This window comes from Planococcus citri, chromosome 2, assembly GCF_950023065.1.
Source record: "Planococcus citri chromosome 2, ihPlaCitr1.1, whole genome shotgun sequence".
Taxonomy (NCBI): Eukaryota; Metazoa; Arthropoda; class Insecta; order Hemiptera; family Pseudococcidae; genus Planococcus; species Planococcus citri.
Window position 1 is genome coordinate 27,401,700 of NC_088678.1, and position 16,475 is coordinate 27,418,174.

Sequence of the window (16,475 nt, forward strand, 5' to 3'; positions counted from 1 at the left end):
TGGTGAATTTTTGATTTTTTCATGTTTTACTATATCTGAAGCCTTTTAAGCAATATGTAGATACTCGTATGTTCGAGTGAAATGAGAAAATGAATTTTTTCATCGGGATTGAGTTGTACCTTACTTTGCAAGTTTGGCTTTTTCTACCACCTATTCTCTGAAGTTTTTACCTCGGGTGAGGAACCAATTGCCCATTTTCTATTTTTTCTCATCAAAAAGAAAATGGTGCCGGGAACCTTCTTCCCCCCTCACTTGTAGAAAAAAAAACAAAAAATCCAATTAATCCTGTCAGAATTTTTCCAAGAAATTTCCTTTTCAAGAAAAAAGTTCTTCTGATTCTTCAAGTTTTTTTTTTTGGTTTTTGGGATAAAATTCCTCAGAGTTGAAGAAAATCACACAAATCAAAAAATTAAATAAATCAAAATCAGTGAAATTGTTTTAAAAATTTCCCATTTCTGTAAGTACCTACCTGTCACAATTTATTTTCAAGTAGGTAAATAATCCCTTTTTCCAGAAAAAAAACGACTTCACTCAATCCCCAAATTTGAACAAAATTTTTCATTTATACGCAGAATCTTTCCAATGAAATATCCCCCTTTCAATAACCCCCTCCCCTCAGTTCACCAGTACCTCAAGCAAAGTTAATTCTTTCATAATTATAGAAGTTTGAAAAAATCGAGACCAAAATTAAAAACTGAAATCTGTGAGAAAAAGTTTTGAAAATTTTCCATTTCTGGTTTAAACCCTCTGAATTTTGAACATTATCAAATCTTAATTCCAAAATTTAATGAGAAAAGGGGCCGGAGGTGAGAGAACCACGTAGAGCAAGTTCTGCAGACTCAGCAATTTTTTTCTAGTTTTTCAGTAAGTATTTTTTAAACGTACCTAATCAAATCCTAATGAGAATTGAATTGGGAGAAGGGGGAGGAGGTGATTACGTCGTTCAAGGTCGAAACGCAACTTTTAAAATTACACAGAATTTGAAATGAAACTAAAGTTAGACCATTACAAAACTGTCGAGAGCCAAAATAGGCACAGAGCAAGTGTAAATTTGACCCATATTATAAAAAGTCAACTCATTATAAACTTATTCAGTATAGAAAACCTCCAGAAAATCTAATCCTGGTACAAAATCCTGAAACGAAATAGTTTCTTTTACATCGTTTCCTATATGAAGGGTACAAGGAAAGAACCAGATAGGATCTAAAATTTTCAAAAATGAGTTCAGGGTCGAAGTGAGGAGTTGAAAAATATAATCCATTTGTGACCTGGTCTGAGACTAGGGGCCACAAGTCGGATTTTTCATTTTCGATTTTTTGGTCATTTTGAAAACTAGACATCATGGAAACAATCCCAGCCTCCTATGTCATATATTAGAATTTCCATTTTTTTTTCATTTTTTGAAATCGCAGGATTGAAAAACAAATTTTTGAGAAAAACACGTTTGAAGAAAAAAACATGAAAACTGACTATTTTTTTAAAAAAAAATAATATTAAATCTAGATGATAGCAACATCACTATCAGTAAAAACACAGAGATACAAAAAGAGACTTAGGCCCTTTTTCGAGTTCACAAACGCCAACTTCAAACTATTTTTCAAAATGTCGACCTATTTTCAAATTTTTGCATTTAGATTTTGAAAAAATTCGATTTTTTATTATAAAAATGGCCTTTAAAAAATAGAGGAGGGGAGAGAAATTATCCGAGGCCAAAACTGAGGCAAAAGGGAAAAAATTTCAACATCAATAAATGTAATTATTTGGAACAAAAATTTTTTCCAGTCATGAAAATCTACTCGTAGTTAGGTATTCGAAAAATAACTCTTAAGCAAGGAAAAAATTCATAATTAAATCTACCAACTCAATATATGTCGAAACTCATCCCAAAATCGTGACCAACTCTCACCCAATAATTGTCTGGAAATCCTCAAAGTAGAGATATATCTCATAAAAAAACAATCGTTGTCAATACGATCATCATTATTGTCAAATTAAATTCCATTTACAAGTAAGTACCTAAGTACCTATCTCGTAACGAGTATTTAATTGGCCTAGAATTTTTAACCAGGTAGTACTCTACCAGGCTACCAACGTACGTACGTAAAAGAACACTACTGTTTTAAAAACCCACTCGAGTAAGTATCGATAAAGGTGTACGATTACAATAATACCTACACAAGTAGGCCGATGATCGCAGAACCAGTTTACATATGTACATAAATGCGAAACAATCGTCGCCTTAATCAATAAGATCGTCGTCTTCCTCCGACAAATGAATAAAAGATAGGTACGTATTCGCGAAGAAAACAAACCATAACCAACCTACAGTGGATCAAAATGATCGTCGCGTCTGATCGCTTCAGATCGACGAGTGATCCAATTCAATATCAATATCTATGGTATACACATTATACCTTAGATAGGTACATATTTTCCCTCGTAGTATGTTTCGTATATATCATTCGCACTCGTCTCATACATTACGTAACATATCACATTGAAGCTAACTGAGAGCAAGCGGAAGAGGAGGAACAACTCAACTCACCTTTCAATGAAAAAACAATTACTCAACTTTTATTTGAAAAAAAAAAATATAAATAGTTAATAATGGTTCCTCGGATGCAAGTATAATCATCGCTGTATGCGATGATACCATTATCAAGGTTGACGTGTGTGTAGAATTCACCTACCTAGCTTATCATCTGGCAACTGTGACGATTAACATTACGTCATATTTGACGATGTGATAACGGTAGGTATAGGTAAGGTAATAGGCATTCATCACAGCTCGGAGACAATTTAGGATTAGGTAAGAGAATCGAATCACATGGGCACAGGACCATAGGTAGAGGCACAACCATGTACCTATCTAATATTATAGTATTGAACTTGCGATACCAACAACTCTAAAAATAATAACAGCGAAGTCTGCGTGAGCCTATTAGTAAAATTCCATCAACATTGCCAAACTGGTGTAATCATTATCGTGCTAGTGTTCATACATGTATTTCGACTTGCATGAGTAGGTACAGAATCAATAATCATTTTTAGACAAAATTCGACTCGACTAAAACGCTCACGAATGTGACACAATTTCATACATCTATCTTTACAAAATCTCTGGCTTAAATCAAAATACTCGTACTCGTGCATCCACAGGATCATGTCTATGTCTAAACCCAAACAAATTATCTTTCTCTCATAATCACGCACACGAGCTTTAAACTCGATCACACGCGACATCGACATGAGATTGCCAAGACCAAGACCAAGAAAATGACATATTTTACATTCAGCCCGTTTATTTTAGTGTATTACCATTATCGATAACGTAACCTAGTTTAATTAATGCACATGAATAATTAGATATCCACAGTCGATTAGAAGGAAAAAAAAACAAGTATTTCGAAAAACCTTGGCCTTGCTCAGAAATATCGCATCGATGACTCTCTAATATCGAGACTGTGCAGCTCAGATTATACGTACAATTAGATGAAAAATGTAGGTATGAAAATTACACGAATTTGGAAACCTTTACACCAGGTAGGTAAGTACATATTAATGGCTCGATTGTGGCCGAAAAAATAACTAAAATACAGGACCACGATGTAGGCTATTTTTGGTCACTTATTGTTGTTAAACATTCGTGACATTATTCAACTAAAAGACGATTTTAAAAAAATAAACATTCGACGTTTAAATAACCGCGAAGGTAATTTAATTAATTACACGTTATAGTACGTATCGTTGTTGATATGAACAATGCACACGAACTATTTCGTGTAGATCTTACTAAACATACATAAATACCTGAGTACAAAAGTGTACTCGTACTTGTAGGTAGGTTCTATCTAAGCTGCCAATACCTCTCGAGAACAGAAAGTAATTGCATTGTTTATATAGTCTTTTTTTTATGTACTCGTAGCTACCTTACCTACATCAATACACGAGCACATACATAGGTCGACCGACGTTTATACTGTATAATCATTGATTTACCTAGGTACCTATTCGGCCAATTACCATAAAGCGTTAAAATGATATTTAATAATTACTATTTCATGTGTACTATCTATGACAACTCGGGTCAATTCTGTGTAAAAATTCCAATTTCCATTCGCAAGGTTAGTACTACACGTAAACAATTAGCCGGCCGGAATTGCGATGAATTTAAATTTCCCGTGGAAAAAATTATACCCACCAAGTACATGTAGCATGGATTTGGTATAGCATCGAGCAAAAAGTACCTAGTTTTTTTAGTTTTTATTGCCATGACTAAGTACATACATATCAAAATCAGGTAGGTGAAGTAGGTAGGTATTTCGACTGCTCAATTAAATACTTACCTAATCAGTCATCAAGATTTAAAAATTTTCGAAAAAAAATGAGTTGCACGGTTTCGAAAAATTAACTCGCTCGGATTACGAGTAACTGAAACAGGAAAGTAATTAGAGAGGAAGTGAGCAGAACATAATACCGGTGGTCATTAAGGATTTTTTTAAAATAGCCCTGCGATGTAGGTAATGAATTGTGACGTCATAGTTGAATTTTTAATACGGTGGATTTTTTTTATTCTCTCGGATTAACTTAATAGTGACCAGACAGTTTTGAAGTTGAAGAAACCATGGACGAAGATCAGGTATCCGTGAAAGTCAAATTCATATTCCCCTCTTCTCCTTCCTCCAGTTGAACAAATTCTCAACTACATACCTACATCTGGTAAAATTCATTTCATTTTTGTTAGGAATTCGATAAAAAAAACGATGAAAACGTACCTATATTTATTTACTTACTTACATCGACACAAGTCGAAAATATTTACAAAAAAAATAAAACGGAAATAAATTCCGAAATTATTAAATTACGATTACTGAAGAACGGTAAGTATGATCAAGACGCTTTCACGATCAAAACATTTTGACATAAAAAGGAATGACCCCAAATGAATACAAACAAAAATAAACATAGACGAACCAAGAAACAGCGGCGTATTTCCATAATGAAATATAAATTGTGGAGTGTGAAAAATTTAACTAGGTATTTTCGCTATAATCAGATTTTGAAATTAGTTCATTAATTTGTAGCAAAGCCATCGAAAGTTACCTGGTTGCAAATTAATTAGCCATTTTCAAAATCTGATCAGCAAAAATGGTTCAATTTTTCACGCTCTACAACTTTTGTTTCAAGTTTTTTTGGTTGCTAAATGCAAACCAATGAACCGGTTTCAAAATATGATTGAACAAAATTGTGTGATTTTTCACGCCCTACAACTTTTGTTTCAAGCTTTTTTCTCGATCTTCAATTTTCAGGTAATTTTTGGAAACTGGTTGCAAATTATTGGACCGGTTTCAAAATCTGATCAGCGAAACTGGTTCAATTTTTCTCGCTCTACAACTTTGTTTCAAGCTTTTTTCTCTATCTCTAATTTTTAGGTGATTGTCAAAAACTGGTTGCTAAATGCGAACATATAAACCGGTTTCAAAATGTGATTGAACAAAATTGTGTAATTTTTCACGCCCTACAACTTTCGTTTCAAGCTTTTTTCTCCATCTTCAATTTTCAGGTAATTTTTGGAAACTGGTTGCAAATTAATGAACCGGTTTCAAAATCTGATCAACGAAAATGTATCAATTTTTCACACTCTACAACTTTAGTTTCAAGTTTTTTTCTCTATCTTTGATTTTTAGGTGATTGTCAAAAACTGGTTGCTAAATGCGAACCAATGAACCGGTTTCAAAATGTGATTGAACAAAATTGTGTAATTTTTCACGCTCTACAACTTTTGTTTCAAGCTTTTTTCTCCGTCTACAATTTTTAGGCGATTGTCAAACACTGGTTGCTAAATGCGAACCAATGAACCGGTTTCAAAATGTGATTAGACAGAATTATGTAATTTCTCTCGCTCTACAACTTTTGTTCCAAGCTTTTTTATCTATCCACAATTTTTGAGTATTTTTTGTTAACTGGTTGCAAATTAATGAACCGGTTTTAAAAAATTCATATCACGTTTTTGTCATCTTAGTGTGTATAGAATACGTTGCGCCAATAAAAACCGGTTTGAATTTTTTGGCCAAACCGGTTTTTCAATTTGTGAACACCCTCTGCATGGGTCTGAAATTTTCAAGGTCGCTTTTGAAGCCCTTATTTTTCCCTACTCAACGCCGCGTCCTAGAGCATCCAGTGAGTTCTTTAGTTTTCCTGTTCTAGAAAAACGACCCTAAAAAGAGCAAAAATGACATTCATCGCCTTAAACAAAAATTTTTCGTCTTTGCGATCCTTCCGATCAATTTGGGCACAAATTTTCAATTTTGAAACTCATTTCTGTCGTCTATATTCAAAATTTTCTCCAGCAAGTATTTTTGAAAAAAAAAAATGAAAAATTTTTCGTTTTCAAGAAAGTTGATATAAAAAGATAAAATTTGGTCAATATCACAAAAAATACATGATTATCGACATTATGAATTTGGAACCTCAAAAAATGTATGCCTTAATTGTTCGGGGGGGGGGGGGCAGTGTCACAAATTACAGGAAAAGTACTCAATTTTTTCCACAAAAAAAAACACAACTCCAGCTCCAGTACTTAATCAAAAAAGCTTAAAAAAAGTAACCGAAAACGAAATTTCACCAAAAAATTACAAAACGTGAGCAAAAAATGTTGATTTTATTTCCAGTGAAAATTTTTGGAAAAAATTGACAAAAAACGATTTTTTTGCTTTTTTTGGCAGAAGCGAGATATTGATAATTTTAGCAAAACACAGGGCTTTTTGGCAAGTTTTGGTGAAAAAAGTGAAATTTTTTAGAGATTTTAGGCACACAGCGAGAATTTTCGTCAATTTTTGGTAAATAGCAAAGCTTTAACGTTATACTTGGCAAAAAGCAAGACGTCTTTGCAATTGTTGACAAAAATTGGCAACTTTTGGTAAAAGAACAAGATTTTTTGAAAATTTTTGACAAAATGCAAGACTCTGAAAATTTTTAGCAAAAATACTTTTTTGAATTTTTTGTGAAAATGCCACAATTTTTAGTAACTTACGTAATTTTGTAACAAGAAACCAGACTTTTTTGCTATTTTTGGCAGAAAGCCAGATTTTGACAATTTCAACAAAAACTGGGGCTCTGTAAGCATTGATTCAAAGGGATACATCGATAGTGTATTCAAATTTATACAGTAGTCGAATTAAATTTTGACCCTTTTCAAGCCCAATTTTTCCAAAATTGAAACCCCCCCCCCAAACTCTCCAGAGGCTTAAAAATAGCTAGAAACCACCACCAATCGATTCGAGAGGTGAAATATGGCATGCAAACCACACTTCAGATTTCCACCTAAACTTCATCAAATTCTGAGTTTTACATTATTCAAAACGAAAACCGAATCTTAATTTTCAAAAATTCAATACGTATATGTAAATCAAAAATGAATCCCAACATGAAAATTGTCCTGTCGGTTAAAATACTATCCTTCGAGAGATGGTCTTTTCACTCCCCCCCCCTTTTCAAGAATTGAACAGGAGCCCTCTCCCCCCTCCACCTTAAAAAAAACAACGAATGGGAAACCATGAAAATCGCTTCTGAAAATCTCATATTATGACAAAATTAATCTACGAAATGTTCGATCTACTCGTAGGTGAATGGTTGGTGGGGAGGGGAGGGAGGCTTGGAAAATTATTTAAAAACATCAAAAATACCCTAGTAAACTTTTTATGCCTCTCAAAAAAGAAGGGCAGGAATGTCGATAAATTTCAGAAATTGGTAGTTTTGGAGCCAGGGAACAAACTTACGAGTACTCTTCATCACTTTTCACTCATCTTACGGTTAATTTACATAGTAAATTTGGCGTAAAATTCATTCCAATTTCTTTTCAATCGAATCCGTTTTTAAATGAGCAATACTTAGACTAGTGAGCTGATAACGCGTATCTCTGCATATGAAAAAAATTAAAATATTTAGCCACATCTTTTATCACCAGGAAGTCATCATAGTTCTCAGCAGACACATAAATAACTATCGTAGAACCAAAACATCCACGATAACCTAATAAAAATTGACTAAAATATTAATAGCGATTGAAATGAGACATGTAACTTCCTGCAAAATAAATAACTCGAGGAAAATCTAGCATGCTCTAGATAGGTACGAATACCTATTTATAATTTGAAGATTTATAAAATATCACCCATAAATGAATATCAGGATTTTCTAGACCAAAAATAGTATTAAATAAAAATCAAGAAAAAATTGAGCTTTTTTCGCCCTTATATGATCTCATACAGTTTATGATACAAATGAAGGAAAATAGGGGATTATTCGTATAAAAAATGCAAAATTTAAGCATGTACATATGTTATGTACCTATCCACAGAATTTTGATTTTTTTTAAAAATTGAGACTAGGACCACTGGTTCTGACCAGTACTGAAAATACGAAAGGCTACAAACAATAAATTCTGGATAAATATTCCGAAAGATTTGTAAACAAGTTCCTTAAATTTTTACAATTTTTACAATTTGGGATTCAAATCTCGAATTTTGGTGTTTTGTTTTTGTGTTTTTCGTACAAAGCATTTTTTATTTTTCTGATGGAGATGTTTTCAAATTTGGATTCGAGAATCCTCTTCATATTCCAGTTTTTGTATTTAAAAAAAGAATTTCTGGAGACAGAAAAGACGCACTTTTAAAATTTGCAAAATCCTCCCCCTCCTCCTCTCAAGAAGCGAAGTAAAGATGCTGAAATGAAAATTACCAATTTCTATATGTATTTCAAATCACCTAAGTGAATGGAAAAAATTAAAATCAAATTTCAGTTCCCCTTCAAGACCTTGAAATGCTCGAAAAATGATACTTACCTATTTTTTATCAAGCAAGAAAAATAAGTTTGAAAAAAATACTCAATCCCAGATACATCGCTTTTCCAAACAAACAATTAAAAAAAATCAAAATACTTATTCAAAGTCTGAATCTTGAAAACAAAAACGAAGCTTGAGAAATGTGTGTTTGATTTAATTAGGGTAAATATTATTTTTCAATATCTCTTCCCAATTCCCACTGGCCTGAATTTCCAAAAAAATTAGTCTGACAACGAGAAATATTTGCATCTAATTCTTTGAAAATTGTATAATATGTAGTACATATCATTATATTGACCTTTAATGGCATAATTATCATTAAATACAAATTCAGATCATGCAGGTATAGGTAAACAATATTTCGGAGAAATTAGATAAATAAAATGCTAAAAACAGCCACACAAAATTCACAAGATAGACAATCCTCTCTATGTGATCACCAGAATGTCGTGTTCGTGTTATTGAACATATTGAGCTAAAAATAAACCTACACCGGTTCGTAAATAAAAACCATCATAAAACATCCGGAATAAAATTCAAATCAAATATTTAGCTATTTGTTTAAATTTAAAATTTCAAGGCTTCTTATACTAATGTACTTCTACCTAAATATGTTAAAATTCAAGCAGTAATAAATTCTTGAAGAAGACTATCCGCATACTTGGATAGGTATAGTAAGTCAAGTTAATAAGCATACGTGAAAAAAAATGACAAATATAATAAATTACAGCAGCATTAAACTCACCTCGTATAACATCTTCTCCGGGGATCTCTATCTCGTTGGTAATTACAGGTGGCATAATAACGATAAAACAATCACCACTTCACTATAATGCAGTCACCAGTAAAATATCAATGATTAATTACTCGTAATTTCACGTGCTCGTTACAACGTAAGTATGTATAGCCTACACGACGCACACGATCCACGATCGACGAAAGGATATCTTCACCGCTGAAACGTGCAAAATGAAGTAGATAAGTTCGGGCTGTACGCACAACAGACCATGGACATTAGATCTACACGATTTGTACGACGTAGGTGGGAGAGCTCACCAATGCACAGCTCAAGTTGACGAAGGTTTGAAATCTTTTTTTTTGTTATTCTAGTATGCACTGAACGAGAAATTTTTAACTATTCATTTTTTAAACACAGACTTGATTTAATAAAAAGCTCAATATTATTACCTATTTTTTAAAGATGTGCGAAAGGTATCAACTGTCAAGGTAATATGGTTGTATATTTTTTGTAGAATCATTAACCAACGGCTAGGGGTCCTGTGCACTTATTATGAGACCTTCAAAAGCTTGTCATATCCATTGTGATCATAATACAACGTGAAGGAAGTGGAATGTTTACAAAAGTGTTCAGGAATTTTCCAAAAATGAAGCTATAAAATTTGATCATAATGTTGTATGTATTATTCTAAATGTGAAATGTTTCAACTTAACGCATTTTGAATCAAATAGGTACATGCATTTAAACACAGGGTGACTGTGACTCATTCGAGAAGTAACAAAACATTTGTTAATGTCTAGCTTTTTAATATGTATTTCAAAAACAAAGCCGTAGGACGAAAACTATTAGCACGCTAGCCACAGGTGTAAGAAATTTTACGATCTTGGAACCATTTTATTTATAGATTTTTTATGACGAAAAAAATTTTAAATCAACTTTATATTCAATTTTTGAAAATGATAAAGTTTTTACTGAAAAAAAAAAAAAAATGAAAATAACAAAATAAAATTGTAGATCACGAACTTTTCTGCCAGTGGGGTATGTTTGTTTTCTTTAAGGAAAAACATTTTTGAACTCAAGCAAAATATGTACCTACTCGAAAATTAAGGCTAAAAATACAGGATTTATCATGACAAATTTTAGGTACCGTTTCAAAATCATGTCTGGTGAATTTATAAAAAATTAGGTAGGTACCTACATTAAAATTTGATCTAAATGAAATAGAAAGCATGAAATTAAATTCAACTCGTCGAATTCTCTTTACGCAATTTTATAAGAACCGAAAAATTAAAAAAACTCATTGAATGTTTCAGAATTGCTCAAATCAACTACCAATCCAATAGGCAATCAATTGGAAAGTTCAAATAGAAGGGCAGAAAATGATTTTAGTTCTTTATTTTTAGCAACGTACATGGACGCATTAGGTACTCTAATTTCATTTTTATTTTTAGGGAGCTAAAAGAAGATATTTTGAGCCTCCTGAATAGATGAAAAAAGGTTTTGACCCATTCTTGTGCCATCCAGAAAATTTGAGCTCTCTGATCTAAATCAAATAAATTAATCTATAATCGAGTTTTATTATTTTTCATAAAATAAATTTCAATTTTCAAAAATTCACCAAAATTCTGAAAAATAAAATTTAGTAGCTACAACTCCCCCCTTCCACCACCAGCACCATCAACAATAGAGAGACTGTCTTAAAATTCGAGGTGGGATTCTATATAAAATGTTGTAGAAAGAACCTCAAAAGACTGAGGAAAAATTTTGGATCATTAACTTGAACCATCACTTTTACAGTGGGGGAGGGGACTAAAATTTTAAAATTTGCATTAAAAATTTTCAAAAAAAAAGGTTTTTTGAAATTAATTTTTTTTGATGATTGTTCACGTTTTTAAAATTTTTTCCTTTTTTTTAAAGTATATTTTACATCACTTTTGAATTGGTCCAAAATTGTTCGATTGCTTTTGTAAGTCATGCAAAACATCTGAAAAAGCAAAAAAAAAAAAAAAACAAAAACGGGTTTTTTAAACATCGTGGGGTTGAAAAGTGGTGGTTCAAGTCGGAAATCTAAAAATTTTCCTGTAGTCTGTTGACGATCGTCGACTTTGAAGAACTTTCGAATGGCGAACGATCAGCGAACGAATCTTCAAAAAGTCGAACAATCAACGAAGGCAGCGAAAAATTTAAGTTTTTGGGGCTTTTGGTTTTTTACCTGCTGTATCCAAAAATCCAGCATTAAATATTACATGAATTTCATTCCAGTTTGAAGAAATTACGTCGTAAATGAGCGCTAATTAAATCGAGTAAATAAATGTTACATAAGTTGGATTAATTAAAATAACTTACCTACTTCGGTGTTTCAAGCGTTCTTTTTTTTTTCAATTACTTCCCGAAGACGTTTTCAAAATACAAAATAAAACAGGTGACTTATCAGATAAGAACTACTTTGCTTCTTCATTGAAGTTGTCGTTTTAATTTTTCTTCTGTTGCCAATTCGATATCTAAAAAAAAAAAAAATTCAAAAACAATCGAGATTAGGAACCTACCTAAGTACCTAATACCTACCTACTTAATTTTATGCATATTTTTCGTCATAAAAAGCAAGTTCAGAATCAGAGTTGAACTAAAAAATTGACTGATTTTTTTTCCTCGTAGTAATGAAAATTTTTCTTCAGAGCTAAATACTCGTATTTATGGTCAATCATTCAAAAAAAAAAATCAATTACATAATTTTCGTAATGGATTTTAAAATTTTGAATACGACTTTTAAAAAAAAGGTTAGATGAATAGCTTTTAATAATAAGAAATCACGACAAAAAATGTTTTCAAATAATGAGAAAAGGTGCAAAATAATGCCAACGTTTTCAAAAAAAAAAAAATTAATACCTTTTAACATAGGCACATTGGTAAAAAAGAAAATACTTTTTATTCTAGGGAGATTTTCTACGACGTTGAATACATTTTTTTGGTTCAAAACTGATTCAAAATGTTCCCAATCCAGAGGAACTTTCCTTATCCGATAATAATTCACTAACTAATCAAATATGTATCTTAGAATGTTAGAATGCTGTCGTATCTCAATTTTTGTACAAGCACACGTAGGCAACCTCCAGCACAAGAACGTTGTCTGGGTTGCCTAATTAGTTATCAAGTGGCATTTTTATATGTAGTATCCAAAACTCACAATTTTTCAAAAATGATGGCAACTATATGTTTGAAAATATCTGAAAGATTTAAAAAATAATTATCCATTTAACAAAAAAAAAAAATCTCATACAGAAATACAGCATTCTAAAACAGCTCCAGATGAAATCCTATGATAGGTATTACAGCATGAAGTGGGCAGGGACGAATAATTGAACGAGTAGTTGAATTTAGAGACGTAGCGATCCAAGACGATAAGGGGAGGGAGAGATCTCATTTTATCGAAAAAGAGGGTAATAATTTTGAAAATTCAAAGAGAACGATGAGAACGAAAACACAAGCTCACTTTCCAGTTCACTCAAAGAATTTCTTCTCGCTACGTCTCAGACAAAATCAGATAGTTGGTCAGAGAGTTCAGAAAGGTAAAGGGTTAATTCGGTTTCTCTACCTCAAAAAAAAAAAAAAAAAAAAAAAAAAAAAATTGAAATGTGAAATTTTTGCTGTAAAAATAAATTAGTCCATTTTTTAAAATAAACTGTAGAGCGAATTATGCAGAAAGTATTTTCCTTAATAAAATTCTCTCTTGCCAGATCTGAACTCTCAGCAATATTACTTCTGAAGAGAGATTGGTCAAAAATGTTAGTTTATAGTCAGAATGAAACGTATTCTCAATGTTATTTATATTCAGTCATTTTTAAATTGCCTAATTAGTAATTGAAGAACCTCAAATACGAACAAAGCTTCATTCTAACGCATAACTACCATTTCTGACCATTCTCTCACGCGTTCTGAAAAAACCTCGCCCAATTCATCTTTGTAAATTCGATAAAAAAATATTTATTCGTTCGACAAACGTAAAAATAACGTATTAGGTAATTACAAAATAATACAAAAAAAAAAAGAAAGAAAAAAAGCACAAAAAAAGAAAAAAATAGAAACAAAAAACAAAATTGTTTTGATTACTAATTTAAAAAAATGAAAAAAAAGAATAAAAAAATACTAAAATAAAAGAAAAAAAATGGCATAAAAATGCAGTCTTGTAACACAAAAGGTACACACTGGATTTGATCATAGTGACGTGAAATAATAATAATTAAAAAAAAAATAAGAAAGAAATACACAACTTACTCATAACAGATCGTCGACTTCAAAATGGCAAATTCCTGGCAATATTTTACACGTAAAAATAGCACATCGTACAATTCTTAAAAAAATAAAAAAAACACTTTACATCGTATACAAAAATTATTTATACTGTCATTCAGGACGGTTAAAATACGGTGAGGTAGGAGTGGGGAAAAACTAACGTAATGGAATTTACCGGCATTTACAGTCTCTAATTACACCACACGAACACACTAACTCTATATTATTTAATCTTTTCACTAAAAACGTAGATCACATCTGGACGAGTAATTCATCAACTTAACGTTGCGATCACGACACAATCACGATCGAGGCCAATACCAATTCACTATTCACTCGTTTATTTCCGCAGGAATTTGCGGATTACTAATTTTAGCAAGGGGTATGGGCGGAGGGGGATAATTCTTATGCGATGTACGTGCTCTGGGAACAGGTGGCAGAGGAGGAGGTTTTGCAGGAGGGTCTTGAGGATTAGAAGGACTCGAAGTTTGAATAATATCTTTCTTCGAGTAGCTTCCGGTGCTGCATTGAGAGTCAGCGATAGATCTACCGTCTCCTTCGTCTCTGCGGCTCAGGTCGGTATAAGGCGAGGTACCATTTTCGGTACCAAATTGCTGGAGGATGGCGGGCGAGAGCCAGTCTTTGGAAATGGTTTCGGTTTTGGCGTCTTTTTCTTCGGCCACTGGTAGTAGAAGTTTGGATAAAGATGGTGCTAAACCAAGACCTATATTACGTTCGTGGTAGACTTCGGAGATTGTAGGGGTCATTTCACGATTCAGTCTACGAAGCTGGGTGGCTCTGATTTGGTCCTGGATTTCACTTCCGGCAGTACTGGTTGTGATGCTGGTCGGCTCCAGGCTGTCTTTATCGACTAATGAGTCCGGTTCTGGGACTTCGGGGGCGAAATACAGTATACGAGAGGTGTCAGTTTTGGTATCGGGGAATAGGGCGATAGTACCGGAGTCAGCGGGTGTTCTCATTGATGAGACATTGGCGCGGACGCTGAGTCTTTCCAAAGCTGAGGACACGGTTTCGAAATCTTTATCTGATGGTTCTTGGACGGGAGGTGGTGGAGGTTTCCTGGTCATCGGAGTCGGAGGCAGAGTAGTTGGGCCTCGGCGTAAAATGGTATTATGACCGTTGCCTAAGATGAACAAAGAGTATTAGTGAATTTTGAACTTGATCGAGGTATTTTTTTGGAGAAATTTTTGGCTTACCTTCCCAATCGGTGGCTGAGCTCGCAGAACTCGAAGAATCCGGTCTTCTTTGGTACATGTTTTGCAACACAGGATGAATATCGTTATTGATCGAGGTCAACGTTGGGTACAGATTACGAATACGAGTCTGGTGCGAGAAGTTCCTAGATGAAGCTTCGTTGTTTATGGGCGCTGGAGGAGACGGTGTAAAAGCTGCGTCACTTTCGCCTCCTCCGTTATTTCCCAATCCTCTTCGGTTAGGTTTTTGAGGAACAACCTATTCAAAAAAAACAATCTTTAGTTAACTCAATCTGTTCAAAATTGAATCTCTAGAAACAAATTCGAAGACGTACCTTATTAATACTGGCAGATCCATCGGTAACGGCGGTTCGTCCATCGGGTTCTCCTCGTTTTCTAACGTAGCTGGTGAAAGCTCCACTACCACCAGATCTCAGCACTGAGGTTGAACTCATTGGACGCAGGATTGGCTGCGGTAAAGTCATATGGTCGTTGTCTAAATCTTCGTTATCGGATACCAGACTTTCCAGCGAGCTGGACGATTCGATCGATACGCTTTTCGGTACATCTTGAGTGTCTGCAAACGCAAAATACAGAAATTGAAACAATTTGAATCGAATTTTGTACACGTTTTCCAACTTTGGCAGGTTCGGTAACGTACCAAAAAGAGCTGACAATGCTTGAAGCACAAACTGTATGCAACGTTTATTGGCTTGTTTACCAGTTCTTAAGGTTACTTCGTCGACACCAACTTCCATAAGGTCGAAACCTATTGAAAAATGAACAATATTAAGTTAATTTTCATGGTACAGGTTTTATATTCAGTTATCTATTCATCCATTACGTACCTAACGAAGCAAGTAACTCGTGACATCCGGAAACCTGCCACAATTTCACGCTCACTGGCACATCGACGCATTCGTTTTCTAAATTTTTCACGTTCAATTGAGTCAACGCTTGTCTAACGACGGTAATGATTTCTTCTCCAGAGTCAACGCTGGTAATTAATTTCGATAAAGCTGATAACGTCACACTGCTCAAACCTGCATACAGAATTTTTTTTAGTTGGCATATAAAATCAAATATCAATTATTGAGATGGGGAGGTTTGATTTAAATTACCTAATAAAGCTTGAAGGCTCGAACTACAGTAACTCAAGCGGTCTTCGGGGTCACTTTGAGGGAAAAATACCGACGATGGGATACCATTGGCTGCAGGCTCAAAGCGGAATCCGACTGATTGGAGGAGTTCTTTCCATCCACTGACGGGACCAACCTGTGATACAGCATTTAAAAAAAAGTTAAGTAATCTCCCGATAAAATATTTTATACTGAATTGAAAAGCAAAACATGTAGGTACTTTCAATTTTAAAATTCTATTTCTAAAAAAA

At 33.5% G+C, this 16,475-nt stretch overlaps 2 protein-coding genes across 6 annotated transcripts in view; both read right to left on the bottom strand.

Moving 5' to 3' along the window:
- LOC135835298 (alpha-tocopherol transfer protein-like) overlaps positions 1–9,861 on the bottom strand; it is a 36,831-nt gene extending 26,970 nt beyond the window's left edge. The window contains exon 1 of the mRNA XM_065349482.1: positions 9,588–9,861. Coding sequence (XP_065205554.1) covers positions 9,588–9,642 — 55 coding nt within the window. The 5' untranslated portion in view covers positions 9,643–9,861. The remainder of the gene's footprint in view (positions 1–9,587) is intronic.
- Positions 9,862–11,933: 2,072 nt separating this feature from the next.
- LOC135835299 (tetratricopeptide repeat protein 28) overlaps positions 11,934–16,475 on the bottom strand; it is a 127,708-nt gene continuing 123,166 nt past the window's right edge. For 4 of the 5 annotated variants that reach the window (XM_065349483.1, XM_065349485.1, XM_065349484.1 and 1 more), the window contains 6 exons: positions 16,207–16,360; positions 15,934–16,128; positions 15,747–15,854; positions 15,421–15,662; positions 15,089–15,344; positions 13,547–15,015 (listed from right to left, as the gene is read on the bottom strand). In XM_065349483.1, the coding sequence (XP_065205555.1) occupies positions 14,204–15,015; positions 15,089–15,344; positions 15,421–15,662; positions 15,747–15,854; positions 15,934–16,128; positions 16,207–16,360 (1,767 nt within the window). In that variant the 3' untranslated portion in view covers positions 13,547–14,203. Of the gene's footprint in view, positions 12,083–13,546; positions 15,016–15,088; positions 15,345–15,420; positions 15,663–15,746; positions 15,855–15,933; positions 16,129–16,206; positions 16,361–16,475 lie in introns of those variants that run through there. The other variant, XR_010556856.1, reaches the window with a different exon arrangement.